At 53.9% G+C, this 27,232-nt stretch overlaps 1 protein-coding gene across 2 annotated transcripts in view; it reads right to left on the reverse strand.

The window, feature by feature from the left end:
* The window catches only part of ARHGEF18 (Rho/Rac guanine nucleotide exchange factor 18), an 85,384-nt gene that overhangs the window by 38,602 nt on the left and 19,550 nt on the right, over positions 1-27,232 (reverse strand). Inside the window, exons 3-10 of one of the 2 annotated variants that reach the window (XM_045053098.1) lie at positions 26,598-26,857; positions 25,673-25,823; positions 24,961-25,075; positions 23,973-24,030; positions 23,620-23,664; positions 23,047-23,124; positions 21,428-21,530; positions 21,142-21,283 (exon numbers count right to left, since the gene is read on the reverse strand). In XM_045053098.1, the coding sequence (XP_044909033.1) occupies positions 21,142-21,283; positions 21,428-21,530; positions 23,047-23,124; positions 23,620-23,664; positions 23,973-24,030; positions 24,961-25,075; positions 25,673-25,823; positions 26,598-26,857 (952 nt within the window). Of the gene's footprint in view, positions 1-17,045; positions 17,721-21,141; positions 21,284-21,427; positions 21,531-23,046; positions 23,125-23,619; positions 23,665-23,972; positions 24,031-24,960; positions 25,076-25,672; positions 25,824-26,597; positions 26,858-27,232 lie in introns of those variants that run through there. The other variant, XM_011288831.4, reaches the window with a different exon arrangement.

Below are 27,232 nucleotides of genomic sequence, written 5' to 3' on the forward strand. Positions count from 1 at the left end.
TATTAGGTTATGTAAGATCCACGACTTTAGTTTCTTTCCCCAAGTGTGGGCTTGCAGAATTAGGGACATTCTGGGACATGACTGTTCTCTTCCAAAACATCAGTTCTGGAGTCAGGAAGAATGGGGGTTTGAATCTGGACTCTGTCACCTGCTCTTACTGCTGCTGCGATCTTGGCTAATTACTTAGCACCCTTGAGGGTGCTCGATCATCTGTGCAGAACGGTAAATGGCGCCGACCTCACGGGGCTCTGGGGAGGACTCGGTGAGGAAACGAATCTGAAGAGTGTAGCTGGCCAGGAGGCCAGCTGGTGGCCGCCTCATGCCTGTCCTAATGTCCAAGCACCTAATTAAAGAAAGACTGACAGCATCTTCCTGAACACAGACAACACCGTGGGACGGGGCTCGATACCAGAATGCACGAAATCTTAACACACCGGCAACTGGAGAAACTGGGGCTTGGCTCCTCCCACAGAGCCCTGCGCTGTCCAGGCAGTCCACACCCCACAAAGTAATAATAGTAAAAAGTTTGCAGATCTGTTTAAAAAGCATAAAACACAGCTTTCCACGGGAATAATGGTGTCTGAGTGAGACAGATCCCCAGCCCCAAGGAGCCCAGGTGATCAAGGAGGTGACATATTAGCAAATAATTATGGGATGTCTAGTGCTGGGAGCTGGGAGTGTCCCAGAGAGGAAGATGAGTCATTCTTCCCGGTGGGGGCGGGGAGGGGAGGAAGATTATGGGGTCATCTGCCCTGGGTTTCGAAGGATGAGTAGGAGGTCGTTAGGAGAAAAGAAGGGAAGGGGAAGGCCACTGCAGGAGAGGCAGTGGGGGTCTGTGCAGGGTGGGCAGGCAGGGGGCCTGAGAGCGTGTGGTGTTTCCTGTGTCCCTCCAGGGCCCCGTGACTTCCTGATGGGGAATCACAGGGGATTTCAAAGACATGCAGGATGAGACGTGCGTTCCTAGAGAGGATGGTGGGCGACCAGAGGAAGCAGAGGGATGGAACCAGTTCAGCGGTCTGCGTGCCAGTGACGATGTCCTTACGGCAGGCAGAGGGTGGGAGGCAGGCCAGGGCAAGGGGTGGCTGTAGGAGCCTGGGAAGACAGAGACACCTGGCTTGGGCCACTGGGTGGTGCCCTCACGGGCTGGGACTGGAAGAAGCCAGGGAGCAGGTGCAGCGGAGAGGAAGGCGGGAGCTGTCAGTGCCCCCAGGACACTAGGTCACGAGTCCTGAAGGCAGCTGAAAATCCAAGGTGACAGTCAAACCTGGGAATATGGACTCGGGGGCAATCCATGTGTAGAAATAGCCAGAACGTTCAAGGGGGAAACAAGATGAGAGTAGCTGAAGACAGAGATTCTGAAGAACGATATTCAGTAAAAGCCACGTTTTGCTACGAGCGGTCTGCTCTTCGTCCCGGGTGACCAGGTACACTCTTAAGCAAGTTGCATTTAACGGGTCCACCCTGACAACAGAAGCCTCTTCTCCATCCAGGTACACAACTCAGGACGAGGCAAATGAGGCAGACGGGACGCTCTGCGGTCATCTGCCTGCAAATGTCTGCTTAACTAGAGCCATTTCTAGTTGTTTCCGGAGGGTTTTTTTTTTTTTTTTTTTTAACGTTTATTTATTTTTGAGAGACAGAGAGAGACAGAGCATGAGCAGGGGAGGGGCAGAGAGAGAGGGAGACATAGAATCCGCAGCAGGCTTTGGGCTCTGAGCTGTCAGCACAGAGCCCGAGGCGGGGCTTGAACTCACTGGGAGACCATGACCTGAGCAGAAGTCGGACGCTCAACCGACTGAGCCACCCAAGCGCCCCTCGGAGCTTTTACGGATGCATTCTTTAACAACAAAGTGCTATTTAAACTCTTGAACCACCAGTGCAAAAGAGTTATTAGTGTTCCTAAAACTTACAAGCAAGTCCTTTAAAAACAAGCAAACCAAAATGCCATCTGATGAGGAGGTGATCGTTCTAACAACCCCCACCCTCCAGCCCAAATGAGGGGAAACCCATCAAACCAATCACAGAATCTAGGCTTTGGGTTTTCTTTGGATTTTAAAGTAATCTTTATACGCAACGTGGGGCTTGAACCTCAGTCCTGAGATCAAGAGTTGCACGCTCTATGGACTGAGCCAGTCACACATCCCTCTCCAGGCCTGGTTTGAAGCAAGAAAGATGACAGGGATTTCTATTCTCAAAGGAAAGGCTGTTGGGCACCAAAAGATTAACAAATAAAAGTACATTTATTGGGGCGCCTGGCTGGCTCAGTAGGGGGACTCTTGATTTCATGGTTGTGAGTTTGAGCCCCATGTTGGGTGGAGAGATAACTTTAAAAAAATCTCAAGGGGCGCCTGGGTGGCTCAGTCGGTTAAGCGTTAAGTGTCCGACTTCAGCTCAGGTCACGATCTCGCGGTCTGTGAGTTCGAGCCCCGCTTCGGACTCTGGGCTGATGGCTCAGAGCCTGGAGCCTGCTTCTGATTCTGTGTCTCCCTCTCTCTCTGCCCCTCCCCCATTCATGCTCTGTCTCTCTCTGTCTCAAAAATAAATAAACGTTAAAAAAAAATTTAAAAATCTCAAAAAAAATACATTTATCTACTTTACGTTAAATAAAGTATTTAAGGCTTACAACTTAAAAACTGCTGGCCTTTTTCGGTGAGGTGACTATCTCGGAGCGTGCACAGACTGCAGCCGGGGCCTGGGGCTGGCTGGGCTCACTCCTGCAGACAGCCACCTGCCTTAGAGCATGCGTGGTCCTAAAACCGCTGACTCGGTAAAGCCACCTGGGCAGGCTCCAGGTTGAAAAGCCTGTACCCAGAGAAGAGGGCGCTGCCCAGACTGCCCGTGTGCCTCGTTCACACATGACTAGAACCTGTCCCTGAGCTGGCTGGTCCAGAGCCTGAGGAACAGCACTCCTCCGGGAGGCCCTGTGCACAAGGGCTCCTCAGAATGAGTTCTCAAGTGAAAAGGGGCTCAGGGGAGGGTGGATCGGAGAAGTCCTGGGGCACGAGTCCTGGGGCGTGCTCCCAAGACAGGCTGGGGACGGGCCGTTCCTTTACTAGGGATGGGGCTCCATGGGCTGCCATTGGGGGGGGCAGGGACAAGTGTGGGTTGGAGGGAGGACACACAGGCAGTGCAGAAGTGACGGGAATTGGGCTGAGCCCAAGCTGAGGGGTCTCTCTATCACCAGTGCTGGGAAAGGCCCCCAGACACAGGTATTTGGGGAAGTGCAAAAGACCCACACCCCACGATCTCCACTTCCTCTCCTTCCCATGTCCTGGGAGCCACAAGGATCAGATCACCTCAGTCCTAACATCGTTAGGGTCTCGCGCGTTACGGACAACCGACACTCTGGATTTGTGGCAGGTACATCTAGAAAGGCTGTCGACACTGAGTTAGAATTCTAGGGAATTCTGATTTTATTTTCATCAGCGCATCAGTACAGAACCCTGTTTTCTGTGTGTTTCAGTCGGAAGACACCTTATTTAACATACACTGCTGCACCATAGACATCGTCTGGATGAAGTCTGCCTGACACGCGTATTTTCTCCTGTAAGGCTCAGCACGGCCTTCCTGTGCTCAGGAACTCTACACAGCACTTTGACACAATGCTTGGGGGCCATTTCAATAGAAAGCACAAAAATGCACTTAAACGTGGCACTGAATACACTGTAAAGAGGACACCTGTTTATAGAATGAGCTCAAACAAGAAGGCGGCGTGGGAATAGGCACTTTGTTTTGCCACTCCCCGTGCTGTCTAACGTCCAAGAAAGCACTCTGAGTATCGACTTGGGGGTTACGGGTGAATTTCAGTCAGTGGGTGACTTTGTAACTATGGAATCCACCAACAGCGAACTGTGCTGTTTCCTTAGATAGGAAACGCCACCAGGGGAGCTCTATTTGTTGTTTACTGTTGGCACAAGGCCCGGGACAGGGTGGATGCTCAGTAAGTATTTGCTGAAGGAAGGGGCAGAGGGAGACACGGTCTGGGGTGGGTCAGAGGAGAGATGAGACATGGAACAGGCAGAGAGGCAGGTGGAGGGGACGGCTCGTGTGTGAGGGTTCCATTCCAGGCCTTTGGGATCCTTGGGGTTTATACTTTATCTTGGAAACTAAAGCCACCGGCAGCTTTATGCACAGAGTCTTCCATCACATTCGCCTCCGGAAGCAGTGGCTGTGGTGGGGGATGCAGGTGGGGGATGCAGGGAGACGGGTGAGAAGGGTGTCGGCACTGGACACGGGCGACCCAGGAAGGGCAGAGATGGGGGCCGGGAGCGGGGAGAGGTGATGGGTTTGCCTTCTGTGGGGAGTCACCCAAGCTGCCCCTGAGGGCTCAAGGTGATGGCAGGTGGCAGCTGACGCAGGAGGCTGGCGCTCAGGACGGAGGTCTGAACAAGGAAGGGAAGTCTGCGTGAGACCTGAAGGCAGGCTTAGGGAGAGTGCTTCGCAGAGCTCCTTGGATAAGACACGGAATTAACTGTCTTAGGGCCCTGGCTTTGACTGTCTTGGTACCAGAAGGGCCTAACTTAATTACATTAGTTTCCTTTTGGGGGGTGGGGAGAAGAGGGTAGGACTGCGGTATCACAAACGCTGGCCCAAACGATTACTATCCACTGAAATCCCTGAGCTGTCCACCTAGGCTGTCATTCAGCCCTAATTCCCCACCGTTTCTGTTTCCGTAGTTGCTTATTTAGACTGGTGGTGCTCAACCGGGGCGGGGGGGGGGGGGGTGTGGGGGGGGTTGTTTCCCAGGGGACATTGGGCATTGTCTGCAAATATTTTCGATGGTCGCGATGGCGGGGGTGCTCGTCGCATCGAGTCCCCCAAGCACAGGATGGCCCCACCACAGAGAATCACTGGGCCCCAAACGTCCACAGCGCTGAGGCCGGAAGCGATGTTAGAGGCAGGCACAGGAACTGAAACGTTCTTCGCGCTCATGTTTTACCTCGTTTCCGTCACTGAGATCTCTGGGTCCTGACTCCATGACACTGTTGACGACGGCTCCCCCCCACCCCCCCGCCCTCCAGCTGTCACCTCCAGCTTTGATAACTAAACCTTACACATCTTTATCTTTCTAAATGACACAGTAAATGACAGGGCAGAGCGGAGGATGGAACCCAGGAGTGGCCTCCCTCTAGGCTGACCACGGTGCTCTAATTAACACCCTTTGGGAACTTTCATCTCGCTAGTTATGAGCCTGGCTGCAGGACGGCTAGCTCAGAATTACCCTGACTCCCCCCCCCCCCCCCCGAGCACTTCTCATCCTGCCCCAAGAACATCGTGGGGGACCCGCTTAGATGCCTCCTGCTTCCACACCTTCCCCCTCGTCTCCCTGCTCAACCGGGCGACCTATCTGTCATCAGAAGAGGGAAGGAGGTTGATGGGGCCCGACCTCCTCCTAATGATTCATGCTGCCTCTTTAATAAACCCACCCTTTAGATGGGGAGTCGGCTGGTCTGCGGCTGGCAGGCCCTGCGATGCCAGTGTTCCCGCCTCCTTCCCAGATGCCAGCCCTCTGGTGGCGGGCCCCAGGATGTCAAAGGTGGTTGGGTAACTGAAGCTGGCTTTTCAGTTTGTGCAAGGCTCCACGGTGTCAGATGCAATGAGTGCAGAGGCCCCTCAAGACTCAACGAGGAAGGAAACACCCCAATTCAAAAGTCGGCAAAGGACCTGAACAGACATTTCTCCAAAGATAATGCGGATGGTCAACAGTCACCCGAGAAGATGTGCAACAGCACTCATCCTCGGGGACATGCAAATCAGAACCACGACGGGCAGCCACTTCAGAAGCAATAGGACGATTTAATTTTTTAAAATAGGAAATAACAAGGGACACCTGGGTGGCTCAGTTGGTTAAGTGTCTGACTCTTGATTTCTGCTCAGGTCATGATCTCACGGTTCCTGAGATCGAGCCTTGCGTCGGGCTCGGCGCTGACAGCGTGGAGCCTGCTTGGGATTCTGTCTCCCTCCCTCTCTCCCTCCACCCTCTCACTGAATAAACAAATGAATAAGGTTTAACAAATAAAAAGTAAAATAAAAAGGAAGGCTGTGCCGACAACTGCTACAACGTGGGTGAACCTTGAGGGCATTATGCTCAGTGAGATAAACCCGGCTCGAGGAGACACATTGTGTCTGACTCCACCTCTGTGAGGTCCCTAGAGAAATCCATCCCTAGAGACAGAAAGTAGATGGTGGGAGCCAGGGGCTGGGAGCGTGTGTGGGGTCAGTGTTTAACAGGGACACAGTTCCAGTTCAGGAAGATGAACAGGTTCTGGAGATGGATGGTAGCACAACGTGAATGTATTGAACTGGACACTGAAAATGGTTAAAATGTTTGTTGTTGTTTGTTTTTTAAAGGCACAACTAGGGCTGCAGAAGACTTGACTTTCAGAGCGGCGGCTACTGAATCCTCCTGGATGTAGATTTTCTCCCTGGAACCTGGCATTCCGCAAGACAGAAGATAAACCCAAAGCAGCACTTAGGAACTTCTGTCCTCTTTTCACTACGGGCTCTCGGCCGACAGGACCTACTAGCTTCATCAGGAGACTGGCTCCAGTAGGCAGGAGACTCCGCAGCGCTCCCCGGGGGTCTGGGAGGGGCCCGCCCCTGCCTCTGAGCGCCCACTCCTCAAAACGTCCTTCGCAATTAACGAGGATGGTTAATGAAAATGCGGGAACAAAAAACCCTCTCCACCGGGTGTTCTGACTCATTCTGATGAACAAGTTTAGCCAGTACACAGGGGCCAGCTGTGTGCAGGTGGGTCTGGAACATTTCACCACGAGAGAACTAGGAAGGATCATTCCTAAAGGATGACTTGGACACGAGCGGTGTGGGGTTGAGGAGGGGCCAATCTGGTCAGACGGACAGAGGGGTCAGGGCTGGAAGGTGACTGCTTAAAGAGAGAACTAGATCTGACAAAGAGTGTGCGAAACCAAGGATGTGGGGAGGATGCCCTGCGCGACTCCCATCTCCCCTTTGCTCAGTGGAACTTCGGCATCATCCATGGGTGACTGTTCAGACCCTGAAAAGCCATGTGCCACGTGAGTGTTTCTTGTGACCTGGGTCCAAGGCCAGGTGCTGAACTGTAGGGGCCCCAGCAAAACAATGGCTCCCACTCCCCCAGGCCTGGCCAGGAAGGGCAGCCTGGTTTCCTCTTTGGTGTTTTAAACAATCACGTTAATTCAACGGACTGTACAGAAGTCAACATGACGTGGGCTGCAAAACATTTCAATGAAAACAAAGGATTTTGAAAAGATTAATTCAGGTGTTGCCACTGCACCTCTGAAATCTTCCAGAAGATTTCTGGATAACTAACATTATTATTAGCTATTAAAAAAAAAACCACTTTTATTCAGGGGATGAAGAACAAATGTTAGCAGAGGTGGCTATAAGGAGGGCAGAGGAAATCAAACACTGGACCGGGCCCAGTGGGTTTCTCTTTCACCAGATAAAAAGCATTCTGTTAAAGGCGGAAGGCAGGAAAGAAAAACATGCAAATACCATGCCAGAAAAAACCTGTTTGCTTTCAGTGGCTTGGGGAATTATTCAAGGGCACTGCATCTCTGTAAAAAGGACAAGAGAAATGGTGTCAGGGGTGTTGAAGGAGTTCCCAGTGCCAACTTGCAGCTGAGAAGATGCCCTGTCCCCTTCACCTGTGTCCCTCACCAAGTGTACAAAATCAGAGTCGCAACCCTAGAACCAGAATGGTAAAAGTCACGAGCCTTCTGCAGTGGTGGGCAAACTCCAGCCTGAGGGCCAGCCACCTATGTTTGTGAATAAAGTTTTATTGGAACGTAGCCATGCCCATCTTGTCTCCCTGCTGCCTGGGGCTGCTCTCGGGAGCAGCCGAGACAGAGGCTGTGCGGTCGAAAATATTTACTATTGGGCTCTTTAGAGTTAAAGTCTGCTGATCCCCGGTCTACCTTATCTGCTTGGATTGTTCTGGAAGGGAAGGCCTATTCCAACAACCCAGCAGGGGCTCACTCATGTGGCATAAGAAGCACCCATTTTTAATCCCTGACACACAGAAGGGAACGGAATAAAGGAAGCAATGAAGCAGATTAACTGCATGAAGTCATGACTGAATTCCAGAGCCCCGAAGCAAGCCTATGCTGGTAGCAAACAGGTACGAGGTTGGTTCTGAGCATCTCAAGATCTCCACGCTGCTAAGAGCGCCGGCTAGAACTATTAACGTTAAGTCAGCAACCTGCTGGTGTACTAGGAAAATTCCAAAACCTTGCAAAGACCTTCATTAGTATTCCTTTTAGAACTGCAACCGTGTGAGCTTGAATATATTTCAATGTATTTCATGTCTCAAGGTCGGGAAGAAAGCAATCGCACATACTTATGTCAGCCAGGTGCAGGGCCAGGCAGAGGGAACTGTTTTTTCCTCTCCAAATTGACAAGGCTTTTGTATTTGATGCAGGTGGTTTTTGAACGCATGGGGAAAGACGAGGGTATATGGAGACAGGCACACAAGCAAACAGTGGACATACTGTAGTCTCAGGCACCTGTTTATGCCGTATAGCAAATGATATTCGCAAGAGATTCAGATTTGGAAGCTTTTCAAGCAAGAAACTAGCTCCCCTTAAGATCTCCTGTTTCCTCTCTTCACTTACTGGGTTCCCAAGAGTGGGCCGAAGTTCAACGCTTACTTTTCGCTTTACGATACCTGAAGTTACTGTGTTGTAAAGAATCTAAGAAATGACTACCTGTAGCTCTCATTTACGAGTCACTAGAAATAGGAGGCCCTGTGGTGGGGTGAATATGGTCCCCTCAAAATGCATGGCCACCCAGAACCTCACAGAACGTGCTCTCCCTTGGAAAGAGGGTCTTTGCCAATGTAATTAACTTAAGGACCTCGAGGTGGCATCAGCTCGGATGAAGGGCGGACCCTACATCCAAAGACTGGAGTCTGTACAAGGCAAAGAGGGAGATTTGGATGCAGAGGGAGACACAGACACAGAAACACACACAGAGGTGAAGGCCAAGTGAATATAAAGGCAGAGACTGGTGTGATGCAGCCGTGAGCCAAGGAAGTCTCGCCTGGGCAGCCTTCTAGGACCCTTCCCTAGAGCCTTCAGAGGGAGTGCGGCCTTGCAGACACCTTGACCTCAGAATTTTAGCCCCCAGAACTGTGACAGAATACATTTGTTATTTTAAGCCAGTCAGGTTGTAGCAATCTGTCACAGTGGTCCTAAGAAACTAGTACAGTTCTTTAAAGTCACAGCCATTAATTGTGTCGCCAAGTGCTACACCCTTTGCTGAACATTTTCCTACCGTATGTGTTGGGATCTGAAGGCAGCGTTCTGACACTGAGGATCACGACCCCTTGGCGAGCTGGGGAAACAGCTTCCCGCAAAATACAACAGGAGGGGCGCCTGGGGGCTCAGTCGGTTGAGCGTCCGGCTTCAGCTCAGGTCATGATCTCATGGTCCATGAGTTCAAGCCCTGCATTGGGCTCTGTGCTGACAGCTCAGAGCCTACAGCCTGCTTGGGGTTCTGTGTCTCCCTCCCCTGTTCTCTCTTTCCCTCTCAAAAATAAATAAACATTAAAAAAAATGTAAAAAGAAATAAAAACAAAAAAAAAAACGTAAAACAACAGAATATGCCAGTTTATCATGACTAACAAAGATGAGTATTTAGTAAAACTTTGGATCCTGTCGCACATGCACATATGTATGTTTGTGTGTGTGCGCTTGCTTACACATGCTTACGAGGTTACAACGTAAAACGTTAGTTTTCGTTGTGGTCGTGGTCAAAACCAAACACACTATAGAGTCCCAGAAGCCCCTGTCTTTGGGCCCATCTACATGGTGAACCTTCTAGACCAATGGAAAGCTACGTACTTTGGCAAATCTTCAGGAACAAAGTTACTCGGTGTTTGGTTAGTTTTACCATCTAGAAGGCCGTCAGATTTCACTTTACCTCTTGTCTCTGCTTATTTTGACTGTAGATCAGTTGTTCAATTGACTTAAGTATTTATGGGACAGTGTAAGGACGATCCAGATGGGGAGGCAGTGGCCAAGAAGCCCCCAGAGCATGGAGCCAACCACATCACCAGAGACAGGGCAGAAAACACCCCCATCAGGTCAACAGATTAAAACAGGCCAGTGTCCCTGGGGCAGTCTGTGCACACAGTGGCGTGGCCCAGATCACCCTTCTTCTAATGCTCATGTTGCCACAGATTAAAAAATAGATTCAGGCTACCACATAGACGAACCTTAAAAACATTTATATATGAGGGGCGCCTGGGTGGCTCAGTCGGTTGGGCGTTGGGACTTCGGCTCAGGACATGATCTTGCAGTCTGTGGGTTCGAGCCCCACATTGCGCTCTGGGCTGAGAGCTCAGAGCCTGGAGGCTGCTTTGGATTCTGTGTCTCCCTGCTTCTCTCTCAAAAATAAATAAACATTAAAGAACCCCCCCCCCCGAAAAAAAACCACATTTATATACGAAACGTCCAGAACAGGCAAATCTAGAGACAGGAAGTAGAGTCGAGGTCGCCAGAGGCTTGGGAAAAGGAAATGCGGAGTGACAGCTAATAGGTACTTGATTTCCTTTTGGGGTGATGAGAATGTTTGGGGTGCTGAGTGGTGATGGTTGCACAATTCGGTAAATATACTGAAAACCACTGAATCATCCACATTAAAGGGATGTATGTTATGGTATGTGAATTATAATGTCCCTGTTTTCAAGAGCAGCCAGCAGAATGGACGACTCTGTGAACAGCAGGGAGGTCCCAGCAAGCAGGGACCAGAGGGCCTTCCCTGGGATCAGACCTTTGGGAACATTCTAGAAGAGGGAGGTTTTAGCTTCCTGCTAATAAGCCGGGTGGAGCTAATGACACTAGTGAAAGCACTAACTTACAAGATGTGACTTACAATTAACCCTCAAACTGCCAGAGCCGGCCGCGGTGGCTGCCCTCCACTTTTAAAAATTGTTTTTGTCTATTTATGTGTATTGTCTGCACTCTGTTAATGAAGTATATATATTTCTAAGATTAAGAAGGAGGAGGAGGGGGAGGAGGAAAGAGCTAAGTTGTGTTCACTCTTGCCACCCCGGAAGCTGGTACCGAACGAACGCACGAACACACGCAGACACTGCGGAGCCCCTCTCGACAGTTCCCACCCTACAAACTAAGGAGGCTGTTAAGCTTCTAGTTCTACAGACAGGGAGCTGAGCATCTCTGATGCCTCGGAAGCCGACGTGAGCCCTCTGCTGCCACCCTCCCGCTCTGGGCGCTCACGTGCGTACATGTGAAGTGGACACCAGAGTGGCCTGAGGGAGGCCTGCAGAACGCTGAGTAAAGCCCGGAGCGCCAGAAACTTCCATGGTAGAAGGAAGTGCTGGAAAGGGCTGGGGGCGGGTCCTGAGTCAAATGAGAAGCTTGGGCTCTCAAGCAACGGAGGTGGACACCGGGCGTAGGGGTCCCCCACGGCTGCTGTAGCAAAGGACCAGGAACCCTGGCCTGGCCGAGATCAGCACAAACTATTCCCCGAGGGCGCTGGAGGGCAGAAGGCGGAGGGCGGCCGCCTCCTGGAGGCTCCAGGGGAGAACCCGTTCCCGGCTTCCAGTGGCACCTGCACGACCCGGCTTCCCGCCCCTCCTCCATCTTCCAGGGCAGCAGCGAGTCCCTTCCAACCTCCCTCTGACCCCTGCTTCCACCGTCACACCTCCTTCTCTCACCCTGACCCTCCTGGGTAACCCGGGCTCATCCATCTCCAGATCCTCAGTCACACCTGCGAAGTTCCTTTTGCCACAGAGGGTCACATATTTGCCATCTAGGCGGTGACCCGGGGGCCCTCGTCCTGCCTACCGCACCTAGGACGTTTTCGGGACATCGGCGTGGGGGGAGAGGTGGGCTATAAATCCCCTAACAGAGGAGAGACGCAGGCGGCCCTCCAGTCCCCCAGGCCACAACTCTCCACGCAGAACGTACTGCGGGGAGGCTGAGGGCGGCTGATTCCTGCTCGGAGCGGACAGAAAAGCCCCAGGGCTTCCACCTCTGGTCCCATGAGCACACTAACCAGACCACGGCTCTCCGGTCACACTTGATCTCTGATGGGTTTCGCATCACTCAGCTGCCAGGCTGTCTGCCTCTCTCCCTCTTACCTCCAACCTCGAGGAGGGAGTGAGTACTGCCCCGCCCCGCCCCCACTCCGTCTCACAGCAGTGCAGCCTCAGGGCCCCTGATGCTCATCAAGGCCTACTTTTCTTACCGTCCTTAGACCCTGGAAGCCTTGGGATGGGGTGGATGTGGGTGGGGGGGCGGGGGAAGAGGCTCTGATAGGAGGGCAGGGCACACGGCTTCCCCCTCTCCAGCACAAGATAAACTTGAGAGAGGGCCAGACTGGTCATACCAACAGCACCTACAAGCCTCGGGTGCCCCGGCTGCATTAGAAGAGTTCCCCTAGCTGACGACCTCAGGACCCGCTGCCCGCCTGGTCACCTACATCACACTCTCTCCCACACCGCCACATGAGCCCTGACACACCCACCTTTGAGCAGATCCAAGTCTGACCTCTTCCCCACTGTCCCTGTTTAGGCCAAGGTCATTTCCCAACATGCCTCCCTGTCTCCAGCCTTGGACTCTTCCAAGCTAGCCTCCACCCACTGACAAGCAAGGGCCATAAAGTCCTCCAGGGTAACACCCCAGCCTGTAAAATGCCCATCTCAGCGCTTCCTGGCTAGCACGTCTTTCCCGACTCTGCCTTCCACACATGCAGTCCCCCTCTGTCACTGCTGCTGAGTCTCGGCCTAACCCCCGCCCCTCAGGAGAGAGAGGACTTTCCTGCCCGTTCTGACCCCACATCTCTGCCTCAACCCTCGTCACAACGGATGGCACACGGGACTCAGTGACAGGGAGCGGTCTGTAATCAACTTTAGGAAAGCAAGAATCTATTAGCGTCAACAATCCAACCCAAGCTATTTGTGTTGGAGCGATGTTCCCTTTCTCTTTAGGGTTTTCTGATCCTGCCCCGTTGGATTTCTAGCCACCTACTCTCAAACCACTGCTTACAATTCTGTCCCGTGACTATTTCCACTGTGCTTCTAGTTCTCATCCCGTGGCTTTTCCTTCTTCTCTTATGCCACAGCTTTACTGAGATGGAATTCATGTACCACACAACTCACCCTTTTAGAGGGTAAGGCTGGATGGCTGTTAGTATATTCAGTATTGTGTATCTATCACCACGGTTTTAGAACATTCTCATCATCCCCGAAAGAAACCCTGCACCCCTTGGCTGTCACTCCCGGTGCTCCTCCCCCCCCCCCCCCCCCCCCCCCCCGCAACCACTACTCTATCTTTGGTCTCTACGGATTTGCCCATTCTGGATAGTTCACATAAATGGAACCAGAAGACACGCAGCCTTTGGGGACTGGCTTCTTTCCCTCAGCATGCCGTTTTCAAGGCTCATCAGTGTTGTCACCTGTAGCCGAAAGTCATTCTTTTGTTGTGGGTGAAAAATATTCCACTGAATGGAAGGGTCACATTTCACGTTTCCGTTCATGGGACGGCCATTTGGGTTGGCTGTTGTGAATAACGTTCCTGTGAGTGTGCCCGTTCTGTGCGGGCCTATATAGTCACCTCCCTTACGTGCAGATTCCCTAGGGCTGGAATTTGGAGATCATACGGTAACTCTGTGTGACTTTTGGAGGAACTGCTAGACGGTTTTTCCACAGTGGCTGCCCCATTCTACAGCCCCGTCAACAGTACATAGGAGGGTCTCAATTTTTCCACCTCCCCATCTCTCTTTCATTTCTCTGATGAGAAGCCTCCAAATGGCCACTGCAAAAGATCGCAAGGACCGTCACTGACCATATCCTGGGGTCATGAGCGCCACAGAGCTGGCTCCCTCACTGCTTCGTAACCCACCGGTCCACCACTGTTTTTTTGCTCTACAATATGTCCGGTCAGTTACTATCCATTTCAGTCTTGTGTGGGGACCGGTGAGCACACTGGCCCCTGCTGCGGACGACTTCACGATTTATTATTCTTTCTAAATTCGCTTGTGCTCTGCAAGGTCATCTCGGCAAACTGAGAGTTATCCATAAACAGTGTCTAGTTGTCCTTATGCACAGGAACATGCTGGATTCTAGCCAAGTAATTTGATGTGGTCCTTCCTTCCCTCTGTCCCATGTGGCAATGGAGTCATGGAGCCCCTGCGTAGGCCACCTCTTTCTTTTACCTTTCTCTCCTCCTGAAACTCACCCACAAGAATAACCAGATGATAAAACGGTCTGAATTAGATAGTGGTGACAGTTGCACAATTCTGGGAAAGTACTAAGAATCACTGAAGGGGGCACCTGGGTGGGTGGCTCGGTCAGTTAAGCACCCGACTCTGGATTTCTGCTCAGGTCATGATCTCAAGGTTCACAATTTTGAGCCCCACAACGGGCTTCACGCTGATGGTGCAGAGCTTGCTTGGGATTCTCTCTCTCTCTCTCTCTCTCTCTCTCTCTCTCTCTCTGCCCCTCACCCGTGCACTCTCTCTTTCTCTCTCAAAATAAAGTTAAAAAAAAAACAACCACTAAATAATTTACCACACATTAAAAGGGTGAATTTTATGGTAGGTGAATTCTATCTCAATAAAGCTGTTACATAAAGAAAAAGGGTGGCTCAGTCAGTTAAGCATCTGACTTTGGCTCAATTCATGATCTCGAGGTTGTGTGAGTTCGAGCCCCGCATCAGGCTCTGTGCTGACAACTCAGAGCCTGGAGCCTGCGTCAGAGTTTGTGTCTCCCTCTCTCTGCCCCTCCCCTGCTCGTGTTATCTCTCTCTCTCAAAAAATAAACATTAAAAAATTAAAAAAAAAAAAAAAGAGTGATAGGAGTTTAAAATGTAACCACACAGGATATGTTAAATCTTTAGAATATTGGTTTCAAGATATGATGTAAATCAGCTGGTGTGTTTGCTACTTTGAACACAACCAACTGCGACTTTATACTCAGTTGAAAACTAAGCAAAAGCAGAGAAGCAAGTGGGCTGAGTTTTACGCTCACGGGCAATTTTAACAACAAACACGTAGCAGAGCAGCAGGGGTCCCTCCACTGAGGACATTACTTTAATCACTTTGCTCCCTCCCCCCAACAGTCACATTCCTCCTCCAGAAAATTCCTACGGGCAGCTGCGGAGCTGTGACCGGAATTGTTCTGCACCTGGAGAAAGGGTTTTCAAAACACGGCAGGCAGCTCTCCACCGCTTTCAGGGGAGAAGTAAAACCCAACTAATAAATAACAAAGGAACAAACTATTTGGACTTCATAAAGGTCTTTGAGTTTTAAATTACTTGAGAGAGCCGAGATGAAAACGTTTTCAAAGTCTTGAAGAAATGGAACCGGGACTTAGGATGAATGAGGAAGAAAGAAGGAGACCTTGACACAAGGATCAGAAATATGCTAAACATGTGGTAGGTAAACACCCAGGGAGGCACAGCTGGTGACCACAGCCCTAGTCCCAGGGGCTGGTGACAAGGGTAATGGCCCTGCGGCCAGCGGTAATTGCTACTGTGTGACAAGAATGAAAATTATAACACAGCTTACACCAGAAACAATGTACATGCCACTTCAGCCTTCAAAGTGAGGGCATTGTAAAGTCAATTTAGGGAAAAAAGAGAGAGAGAGAGAGAAAGAAAAGAATCAAAGAATCGCTTTTTCCATTTCTCTGTGCATGCCATTTAAAAATGAAATAAGCTATTCAAACCCCCAAATTATGTTTACAAGAACTGCATTTATTATGCCTTCTGGCACTATGCTCCTATTCCCTTTAGAACAACCTTTTTCTCAAAAGGGCTTGACCCAGAGAATAGCCAACTACTGATAAAGTGTGCACTTTGACCCAGTCCAAACAACAACTGAGATGCTCGCGTTTTCCAGGCTCTTTATTATTGTCAACCTCAAAATACAAGTCTGGGGGCATGCACATATACACGGCATAAATAACATTTACTGAGTATTCACCGTAAGCCAGGCACTCGGCTATGCACTTTACCCATATTGTCTGGTCGAATCGCTAACCAATACTTATTCCCATTTTAAAGATGGGGAGACTGAGGCTTAGCAACGTTACAGGGCTAAAATGTGACGGCCCTGGGACCACAGCCCAGATCTGACTTGACACTCAAGCCCGCGCTCTTGGCACTTCTCCACACAATTTCAGGGTTCACCCATTCACCCAGCCAGATATGCAATGTATCACCTGTAAAATCATCTCCAAATCGCCCGAGGCCATAGGGCTGTTTATGAGGTCCTGAACTGTCTCTTGTCGACAAGAAAAAGGCCCTTTAAGGCTTTTGGCTGGATGGAGTTCCACTCTCCCCAAATGAAGCGAAGGGGGTAGAGCTGTGTCCTTCACTTCCAGGTAAACTTAAAGAGAACCCCCCCCCGCCCCCCACCAAGAAAACTTTTTACGCTCAGCGCCAGCCATCTCTTCTAAGGCTTCCATCCCAACAGAGCAACAGGTAAAAAAGATCGGGGACGGTAACGACCACAGACCCTGCAAAGATCAAGGGCCTCTCGTTCATCCCTGCAAAGAAAGCAGCACCGCAACATCTAAAATTCTTCCATAAGGAACTGGAGGATGATCCAAAGCACACACTCTTGGTATAGTTTTGTTGCCCAGACGCTCTCTAGCTCGGAGGGCGTCCGCTCCACGGAGGGAGTTCTGCACAGAGGCCTGAAGCACCACAGAGCTGGTCACTGTTTATGCTTATCACTATATCCCCGGTCCCGCCCCGGGCGCTCCAGAACCTGGACCCCGGAGACCTGAGCTGGGGGGAGGCTGCACCGCCCGAGGGCTGGAGCTCGGATGGTGCCGGTGGGCACCGTGTGCACCTCTGCCTTCGCCAGCTGGAGCCCACATGCACTGAAGGGGCAGCCTGAACGGCAGGACCCGCCCTCCAGTTTGGAAGACTCCAGGGGGGCCCAACCCGAGGCTGAAGCAGCCCCGGGGGTCCGGAGCCCCAGGCCAACCCCGGGGCTCGACGGCGCGTTCCCGGGGCTCGAGGCCTCCCTCCCGAGCTCCGTTCTCCTCGGGCCCGGCCCGCTGCCCTCACCTGGCCCGGTCCCCGCAGGCCGTTCGCCGCCGCCTCCGCCGCCGCCGCTGCCGCCCGGCCTCCTAGGATCCACCGCAGCTCGCCGCACGGGGCCGGAAGTGGGAAGCCGCGCGGGAGAGCTGCGCACGCGCGTGCCCGCCCCGGGGGGCGGGTCAGAGGGCGTGGGCCCGGAAGGGGGCGTGGCTCGCGCGGACTTTGCTTCAGGCTGAGGCTGGAGCTGCGGGGAGGGTCCTTCGCCGGCACCCCGGGACCGAACAGGGAGGGGGGGCCCCCGGGACCGAACAGGGAGGGTCCCTGCGGTGAGGGTGAGGGCGATCCTTGTGGGGGCGGGTCAGCGGGGCTGGGGGGATATCTTGAGGGAATCAGGGGTGCCTGGAGCCGGGGATCGGCGGGCGCCGGGGGACGTCGCAGGGGACCGAGGCCCAGGGCGAGGCGTCTAAGGACAGGGTACAAGAAATGGACCAAACAGGTCTGTCACCTGCGAAGAAGGGGCAGCGTGGATTGCAGGAAGCTAGACAAGTCTGGGAAAAAGCCATATGGCTCTCAAGTCGTTCCAGACACCCCTACATGGGTCTGTCCAGATACCCAAAACTCATACTAGACACCCAGGCAGGTGCCATCAGATACTCAAAACATGCTTTCGGGTACCCCAAATAGGTCAGACACCCTACCTAGATCTGTTAGTTACCCCCCCCCCCCCCCCCCCGCCAAACGATTCAGAATCTGAAAAACATGCCAAATTACCCCAAAGTACCAGACATCTTCACCCAGGAGCCATCAGACACCCCCAGATAGAAACGTGTCAAAAACCCTACTCAGAAAGTTCTAGAGGCTCCCCCAAACACATACCAGATACCTCTGACACAGATACTGTCAGATACCCCCATATAGGTGTCCAGAGTCTAAAATACATGCCAGACCGCCCCCCCACCACCACACACACAGGTGTTCTTAGACACCAGAAAAAAAATGCCAGATGCCTCCCCTCCCCCAGTGTCAGCACTCCCTCGGGCACCATCAGACATCCGGGCTCTGAAGCTGCCCCACCCCTTCCCAGGCCCACCCCTGGTGTGGCAGTGGGGCAGTAACCAGGACAGGAGCCAAGCACCTCTTTCGCCCAAGGTTCAAGCTGGCCAACCAAGCCGAGATCGTTCCAAGCCAAACCCACTTCAAAACACCCACAATCTGTGGTCGAGAGCCCTCAGTTCAGAAACAGGGTAGCAGAGTCCCCAAGCGACCTGCCTGCAGTTGAAGTCCATTGCATCATGGTCAAGAGAGGGAGCACGTCCAGGAAATTGGAGGTTCCGGAAGCACAGGGACGTGCTTCCTCAGAGGTCAGAAGCCCTGACACAGGTGCTTTTGAGGTCTCAATGGATGTGTAAATGCTCACTCTCAGAGTTCCTATGACTTTGGGACTTTATTCCAAAGGCAATGGGGAGCCATTGACGATTTTAAGCAGGAAAAGTGGCAAGCTCCTTATTTCTATAGCTACCTTGGATATAGAAACCTTCAGGTTGATACAATTCTCCCCTAAACGTAGACACCAACTTTCTCAAGAGCCTGGCAAAAAGGAGAGGTATCTCTTATCTTTCTTGTATGTGTCCAACCGCTTTGCATTTATTAAGTCCTTGTCATGGGCCAGGGACTCTGCTAAGAGCTAAGGAGACGTTAAGAACATGAGTCTGTGGCAGTGTTTCTCAGTCTTGGAGCTATTGGCAATTGGGGCTGGATGGTTCTCTGTTGTCGGGGGGTGTTCTGTGTTGGAGGATGTTGAACAGCACCCCTGGCCTGTATCCACTAGATGCAAGTAGCACCCCAGTTCTGACGACAAAAAAAAAAAAGGCCTCCAGATATTGCCAATGTCCTCTCGGCTAACAGCAACTGCCCTAAGAGACACTCGGACACGGATACAGTCGCCTAATCCACAATCCAGGCCTCCTGGGGGACGTGGCTGTGGCTTTAGGTTAAAGGGTGAGTAAGAGTTATGCGGCCGAGGGAGTTCCGGGAACAGCACTGAATGAGCAAGGTGCAGGTGGTGTATGTGGGCAAAAGTGGAGAGGTAGGCGGGGTCAGACCATGGGGAACCTCAGAGGTCAAGGCCATTAACAAGACTGTCAGGAATGGTGTTCTGTCAGCGGGGCTGGTCTCTGGGAAAGCATCTCCACTTTACCCCTGGAGACCTGCCCTCCGTAATTACCTGGAGCGTGACTCATTCCCTGTTCTGCGGAACTTCCTGTGGGGCTGTTTCCTCTAAGGGACAGATAGTAACATCTGGCTTTGAATGCCTCCAGCGGTAGGTAGGTTTGTAGCTCGTTAAACCTGGCGGGGGTGGGTACTCTCAGCCTGCTGGGAGTGAGTTACTGCCGTTGTGGCCCCATAGGCCTCCTAACACAGGCATGGGGGTATGGTTGGGGGTCTGTGGTTTCGACGCTAGCTTTAACTCGACGATAGAGGGTGATGATGATGGACGCTACGTACCCCTACGTACCAGGCACCATGCTAAGGGCACCCCACGTATTTTCCTTTACACAAACTCGAATCTTCTGTGATCTCAAAGATCGGTCCTGAAAATTGTCTCCAGGAGGCAGACCTTGATTCCCGCCATCCTGAGAGTATGCTGCATTGAGTTACTTGTTGCCAAAGCACAGAGTAGGGAAAGGGAAAAGATAGTCACCTGGCAGGTGTAACCTTAACCAGGGGGTGAAGGTTAATATCCTCAGGGGTGTTATGTTGATAGCACTTATCCCCTGATAGGAGGAGGCAAGAAGGTTCCTGAGCCTATAACCCTAATTATGAGAAAGCATGGGACACACCCAGATGGGGGACATCGTACTAGAAACCCGGCTGATACTTCTCAAGACCGTGAAGGTCACGAGCAATACAGAAAGACTGAGGAAACTTCACAGACCAGAGAAACTAGGGAGACGGGATGACTAAAGATAATACAGTATTCTGAGTTGGGTCCCGAAACGGAGAGAACCTGAGTGGAAGAAGAAATCTGGTGAAATCTGAGGAAAATCTAGTTTGATGAATAATACTGCCCCCGGGAGCCCGGGTGGCTCAGTGGGTTAAGCGTCCAACTTCGGCTCAGACCATGATCTCCTGGTTCATGGGTTCAGGCCCCACATCCGGCTCTGTGCTGACAGCTTGGAGCCCGGAGCCTGCTTCCGATTCTGTCTCTCTGCCCCTCCCCCACTCATGCTCTCTCTCGCTCTCTCTCTCTCTCTCTCTCTCTCTCAAAAATAAATAAACATTTTTTAAAAACCCTTTAAAACTTACTGCACCAATGTTGGTTCCTAAGTTATGACAAATGTACTGTGGTCACAGGTGATGCTAACATGGCAGGAACCGGGAGAAAAGTTAGAAAGCGACCCTCTCTGCTCTCTCCACTTTTCTGTGATTCTAAAATTAAAAGTCTAGGGACACCTGGAGGGCTCAGTTGCTTGAGCGTTGGACTCAGGCTCAGGTCATGATCTAGAGGTTCGTGAGTTCGAGCCCCGCATCGGGCTCTCTGCTGTCAGTGCAGAGCCCGCTTCGGATCCTCTGTCCCCCTCTCTGATCCTCCCCCGCTCGCACACACACTCTCTCCCTCTCAAAAATAAACGAAGATTTAAAAATTAATAGAAAATTAAACTGAAAGTCCCAGGAGGGGGAAAAGGGGCTACTCACCCCCTCTGGAGGGGTAGGAGGAGTTAGTTTGTTGTGCCAAAATACTGCTAAGAGTTGTATATAGACTCTGCAGAGTGGGGGTGGGGTGGGACGGTCAGCGTCCCTAACCTCCACGTTGTTCAAGCGTCTGCTGTACAATTCTGTTTGTTCGAACCATCCAGATCGTGGTGTTTTGTCAGGCAGCCCTAGCTAACCCACCGCCTGAGTCAGAATTTTGCCAGAGGATTTTTGCAACGACAAAAAGCCGAGGTAACCACAGGGTCCCTGCCCCTAGGGCCCCGGTGCTCTCCAGGGAGCCTCCCCTTGGCAGGGGTGAAGTGGGCTGAGGGAGTAACCAGCACAGGAGGCCACGAGAGAGAGATTTAGAGGCAGTAAAGTTGAGAGACTGGCTGCCATCCGGAGGGTTGGGCGGGGCCACCGGACTCACCAGAGCTCAGGAAGGGTTTGTTGCACAGGGGACAGCTGGAGTGGCCGACGAACGTCCCCTGGGCCAGCTGGTGCCCGTGGATGCATTCCTTCCTCTCTCTAGCATCCTGACTCTTGTCCTTTGGTTGTGCTGGGCTCTTCCCCTGTGGGGGACAGAAGCGAACCTCAGAACGCCCCGCGCATTCGGATCTCCCTGGCGTCACCGGGCTCCAGGGCCAGGGGCAACCTGACAATGTGGAGAAGGTGGACGGGGTACCCACCCCCACCCCGGTCCGGCGCCCCCTGACCTTCTCCTTCTGTCTGGTGACTCTACAGCGGAGGGAGCTCAGTCTGCGTTTCACCCTGGTGCTCCTGTCACTCCGCTCAATCCTTCTGGCGCTGTCTTCGCTCCTAAGGGGTGGAAAGATGAACAGGGAGGGGCGGCAGGCCCAGGTCGCTCCTGGACCCCACGTGGAATTTGTCCCCTGCGGCCCCCTCGTCCTGTTTCGCTTCTTCTGTGGTCCCCGCACTCTCTCCTCCCTCCTCTCAATCACTTATTCACTCAACAAACACAGATGGTTACCAAGTTCCAGGAGATGGGGGTACCGGGTTCACAGAGGGGACTGCGACATGGTCTCAAGCTTGGGGTCCCTCAGCGGGCCCAGGCTGGAAATCTTGGCTCTGTCCATTTCTGCCTCCTCCCTGCTATTCACCTGCGACCCCACCTTCTGATCAGCCTACAAATCGTGCCCATTCTTCCTTTGGGGTATCTCTCAAATCCTGCTCGCCTCTTCCCCCTTACATCCCAGCCCCGGTTCACTGTCACGCCTCTCCTGGATTACCGGCACCCCCTCATTTAATGAATACAGTTGACCCTTGAACAACGCAGAGGTTGGGGCGCCAACCCCCTGCACAGTCAAAAATCCATATATAACTTCTGACTCCCCCACAACTTAGCTACTGAAAACGTAAACTGTCAATTAACACATTTTTTATGTGTTATGGGTATTAGGTACTGTGTGCTAATAAGGCAAGCTAGAGAAAAGAAGATGTTACAACAAAAATCACAAGGAAGAGGGGTGCCTGGGTGGCTCAGTCGGTTAAGCGTCCGACTCTTGATTTCAGTTCAAGTCATGATCTTGCGGTTCGCGGGTTCGAGCCCTGCGTGGGGCTCTGCGCGGATTCCCTGTCTCCCTCTCTATCTCTGCCCTTCCCCACTCGCTTTCTCTCTCTCGAAAATAAATAAACGTTTTTTTTTTTTTTTTTTTAAAGAAAATCATAAGGAAGAGAAAATACATTTAGGGTCCTGTACAAGTATTTATTGAAAAAAATCCACAGATAAGTGGACCCACGCAGTTCAAACCCGTGTTGTTCAAGGATCAACGTTATTTATTGAGTCGGCAGCAAACAAACTCAGCCCCTGCGGAATCTATCCACTGGAGGGAGATCCACACCTCCAGTCTGCAGACCCTGCCCTCCCCCCAGCGCAGTCTGTGCTCGCCATTACCAATCACCAGAGAGCGGTGCTCCAGAGTCACAGAGGTGATCTGACCCCTGCTGACTTCCCTCACCTTCCCTCTTCCCAGCCCCACCCTGACACCATTCCTTAGGCCTTTCCGTTCCCCGGGAAGGCACCCCTTTCTTGCCCCCGTCCTCCTCCCCATGTGTTGGTGAACCCCTACTCTTCCATCGGAAGCCAGCTCAAGCCGTCGCCTCCTCCCGGAAGTCCTCCTCTGCCCTCCAAGGTGTATGAGGCGCCTCCCCAGCCCCTACCTCTATCGTTGCCCTGGCAGTTCCAGTGAGAGGATGGCGGGGGGGGGGACCCCACCTCCCGCCCCCAGCTTAGGGTCCTGCACAGAGGGCCACTGGTAGACGTGCGCAAAGCCAGGGCGGGGCCCCAGCCCGAGACTCCCACTGGCAAACTTACTCAGACAGGAACTCAAACCAGGTGAGGTTTGAGTGGGCTTCTCCGGGGCTCACTGACAAGCGAGCCCTCTGTCGGGCCCTGCAGGGTCAGAGGGGACAGACGCGTGGGTCGGCACGCCCTCCTTCCCCAGATGTCCCATCTCCTGCCTCTCCCCCCACCCCCACCTTCCGGTGCCCCGGAGCCACATCCAGGACCCCACCATCCCTCCCACTGTGGGCTCTATCCGCGGTCACTGTGACTGGTTTCCCAGCGGGGGGGGGGGGGGGTAACACCTCTCGGCCAAACAAAATCAGCACGTCAGGAAGACTTTCTAGCAAATGGCAGTGTCTTGGGAAAGAAGCATCGTTTCTCATTTGTGTACAGGCACCTTCTGGGCTGGGTCCCCCCGCCCCCCTCATGTCCCCTGTCCTTTCCCACGTGCATTCCTCCCCCCACCTCTCCCATCCCTGTTTTCTCCCCTATCTCCCCGTCTTGTCCACACCTGTCCCCGCAGGCTTTCTCCCCACACTGTCCTTCACGTCTGGTCTGTCTTCCCAGCCCCGTTCCCTGACACGTGTCCCCCTTCCCACTCACCCGTGGTACTGGCGAAGTTCCTGAAGCACCTTCTGGACAATCAGCCTGGGGTAGGGGGCGGGGGAAGTGTGTAAAAACAGCGCACCGTCGCCCTGGTTGTAGACACATCCCCCAAGACGCGCTGTGACTGCCCAGCCGGTCCCCAGGTCCCCATCCAGCCCCTGCCCGGGAGGCTCAGCCCCTCCCCTGATGCCATAGTGAGAACCTTTCTGAGGGGCCTGGGTCTCTCCTCTGGGAGAGGGATGGGGTGGGAGAGAAGACCGAGGTCGCGGGGGGGGCTCGGGAGGGACCCCCGCCTTGGCCCCTTGGCGGTCCCCTGGGGGTCCCCTCCCCACCGCGAGGCAGACACTCACACGTGATCCGGTTCCACGTGGTCCTTTTCCATGCACTCCAGCTCCGGCGGCTCCAGGCCTGGAAGCGGCCCCCACCCCAGGAGGCATAGGTGTCAGGGGGCTCTGGGGCAGGCCGGCCCTGTGTGGACCCCCTCTGACCCATCCCTGCGGAACTGGAGACCGTCCAGAGGGGGCTTGCCACTCGGGGAGGGGAGGCACCAAGGGGGCAGAGATCCAGTGTTGGAAGCGCACCCCTGTCCCTCCCTCCCCGCCCCCCCCCCGCCCCCGCACCATGTCTCAGGAGTGCTTACTGTATGCCAAGTGCTGTGCACAGGTATGCTCAGTGAAGCCCCAGGTAGCCCCCCGGAGATATGCTCATTGCTTCCTTCTTACAGAGAAAGCCACAAGGGCTCAGAGATTTCTAGCAAGCAGTAGATCTTGTGGTTTGTGGGTTCGAGCCCCGCGTCGGGCTCTGTGCTGCCAGCTCAGAGCCTGGAACCTCCTTCGGTTTCTGTGTCTCCCTCTCTCTCTGCCCCTCCCCTGCTTGTGCTCTGTCTCTCTCTGTCTCTGTCTCTGTCTCTCTTCCCAAAATAAATAAACATTAAAAAAAAATAAAATAAAAAAAAAGAAAAGTGGTAGTTTTGGGTTTAGGCTTCGGGTCTATCCGACAGCAGAGAGACACAGGCTCTTAGGACAGAGATTCAGAGATAACGAGGGAGACGGAGGGGACAGAGGCAGAGACAGAAGAGCCCTAGGTGAGCGAGGGCATTGAGGTGGTGCGGTCCACTCTGGCTGGAGGCCCAGAAGGATGGGGCAGATGCCGGAGGCCTCTCCCCCTCTGCCCCACCCCCCACAAGGAGTAGGGCCCCAGTTCCTGCCCCTAAGCCCCCTCCACCAGCAGCCCTTTCCCAAACTCTCAGGCCCAACTGGGGTCCCATCCAGGGAGTCCCCGAGCAGAACCCCCCTACCCTTCTTGGTTTCAATGAGGGAACCCCCCAGGCTGGGCTACCTTGAACAGCAGGAGTGGGCACCTCCAAAGCCGGAGAGATTTCCAGGGAGCTGATCTCATCAAAGGACACGGGAACCGACCGTGACCTCACTCTTTTCTCAGGGCTGTCACATTCCTGTGGGGAATAGGCATCTCGATAAGCCAGGGAGGCAGCCTGGACTGCAGGCCAGCTCCCCAGATGGAGGGTCCCTAGCCCCATCCTCCAGCCGTGGGCGGGAGCTTGCCTCGGCCACCGGGCACAGGGATAGATCCCCGCAGCAGCAGCCGAGGGCTGGAGCCCCGAACTCTGAGCTCCAGATGTCAGCCCATCAGGGATTTCTCCCCAGGTCATGGTCCTGGCCAAAGGTGCCTCAGCCACAGGCTACAGCCCCAAGGCTGGAGTCCCAGACCTGAGACGAGATCTACCCGGTCACCGACGGGGCTTCCTTCCAGCTGCAAAGATGCAGAGACATCCCCTCAGCCTCCCAGACCATGGGTTAGACTTGTGAGCGAGGATCCCCTACTGTGGACCCCACCCCAATGAAGAACGCTCAGGCCTGGGCTGGAATCTCAGGACTCAGTGACTCCCCGGTTATGGGCGGCCCCATGAACAACCCCGCTGTGACAGGTAAGTCCCACTAGCTGCAGGTAAGGAACCTCTTCCCTCCCACCCGCCGCGCTGGCTCCTGGGTCCCGAGCTGTGGTCCCGAGGGTGGTCATGGGTTGCACCCACCTTGCCTGGGTGCTCTGCTGGGGTCCCACCCCCAGACAGACACTGTTGGGTCCAGGCCTGCAGATCCTCTCCCGGCAAGTTCAGAGCAAGGCTAGCCAGCGTCCGAGGGAGACAGGGCCCCTCGTTCACAGCCGCGGCCTCGAGGCTGAGCCTGGTAGAAGAAGAGAGGAAGACAGGGCTTCAGTGTGTGTTCTCCACAAGGCTGTTTCCCCAGCTCCACATCCAGGGGCTTGGGGGGACCTGTGGGCCATCCTTCCCGGGGGGGGGGGGGGGGGGGGGGGGGGGGGGGGGGGGGGGGGCAGGGAGGAGTGGTCAGGGTATAGGGAGGTGTTCAGTCTCCCCATATGGGAGGAGAGGTCGGGGAGCCTTGCTGGGGACTTTGCAGGTAGGTCCACACCTTTGCACGGAGGACACATCATGTTTACCCAGACCGGATGTCTGTTTGCGGTGACTTGGGAGGGGTTGAGGGAGGCAGGTGCGGGGTGAGGGGGCGGTCAAAGCCCCCCGCCACTGTGTGGGGCTGCTGCTGTGTGTGGAGTCAAGCACACGTCTGTGTTCCAATCACGAGTCATCCGTGGCTTGGTGCATACGTGCACGACCAGTGGCACGTCACACATTTAGGCTTTTATGTAGGGGCTGGAGCGGGGCGAGCACGGACGCCTGCAGGCGAGTACGCTCGGTGCGCACGGGCGGTGTGTGCACCTGCCGCGCGAGCCTACGGTCTTCGTCTCGGGGTCGTGCGTGTTTATTCAGCGGGCACGCGGGCTCGTCCGCCCTCACAGGCTCTGTGTGCGGGACGCATGTGTGTCCGGGGAGCGGGTCTTTGGGGCTGCCTCCGCGGACACTGCAGACACCGCCCCGCCCCCCTGCAGATTGCAGGGGCGAGGCCCCGCCCTGTCCTGGGGGCGCGTCACGGAAGCCTGACCTCTGCCAGCTCTCGGAGCAGCTCCGAGACCTTTCCCAGCTGCGTCTCCGAGGCCCGCCCTGGGACTCTGCCGAGCTGGAGAAGGGCGAATCTCCTCCGGCCTCTTCACTGGGGGGGCCGCTGTCCCTGGCCTCCCCAGGCTGGCTGTGGGAAAAGGCCCCAAGGCCCAGGTCCTGGAGATACTCGCTGCCCTGAAGGGCCCCCAAGTCCAAGCTGAGGTCCTCGGCGCTGTCGCTGAGCTGTCCTAGAAGGCCATCCTCCTGGAGACCCGTGTGGGAGGGGAAGAGGGCGTTGACCACGGGTGCCAGAGGCCCCTGCCCATCACCCCCCCCCCCAGGTGGGGTGGAATGTCCCCCCCAGGCGATCTGTCTAACCTGGGCCTTCAGGGCCTCATCCCAAAAAAGGGGCTGGAAGTCGGGACCTCTAGCCCTGACTCCACCTTGCTCGCTGGGTTTCCCTCCCATGGGCTTATAAAAGGGGGTAATAATCTCTGCTCTGCCTCCCCCCCCCCCCCACCGTGTTTAATGTCTTCGAATGCAGTTTGTAAAAGGGCAGCACACAGATAAGTCATCCTTGGCGCTAAGGGCAGAATTTCATGCAGCGCTGGGGCTCCCTGCCTTGTCCCTGGGGTGCTT

The sequence above is a fragment of the Felis catus genome, chromosome A2 (assembly GCF_018350175.1).
Source record: "Felis catus isolate Fca126 chromosome A2, F.catus_Fca126_mat1.0, whole genome shotgun sequence".
NCBI classification, from domain to species: domain Eukaryota; kingdom Metazoa; phylum Chordata; class Mammalia; order Carnivora; family Felidae; genus Felis; species Felis catus.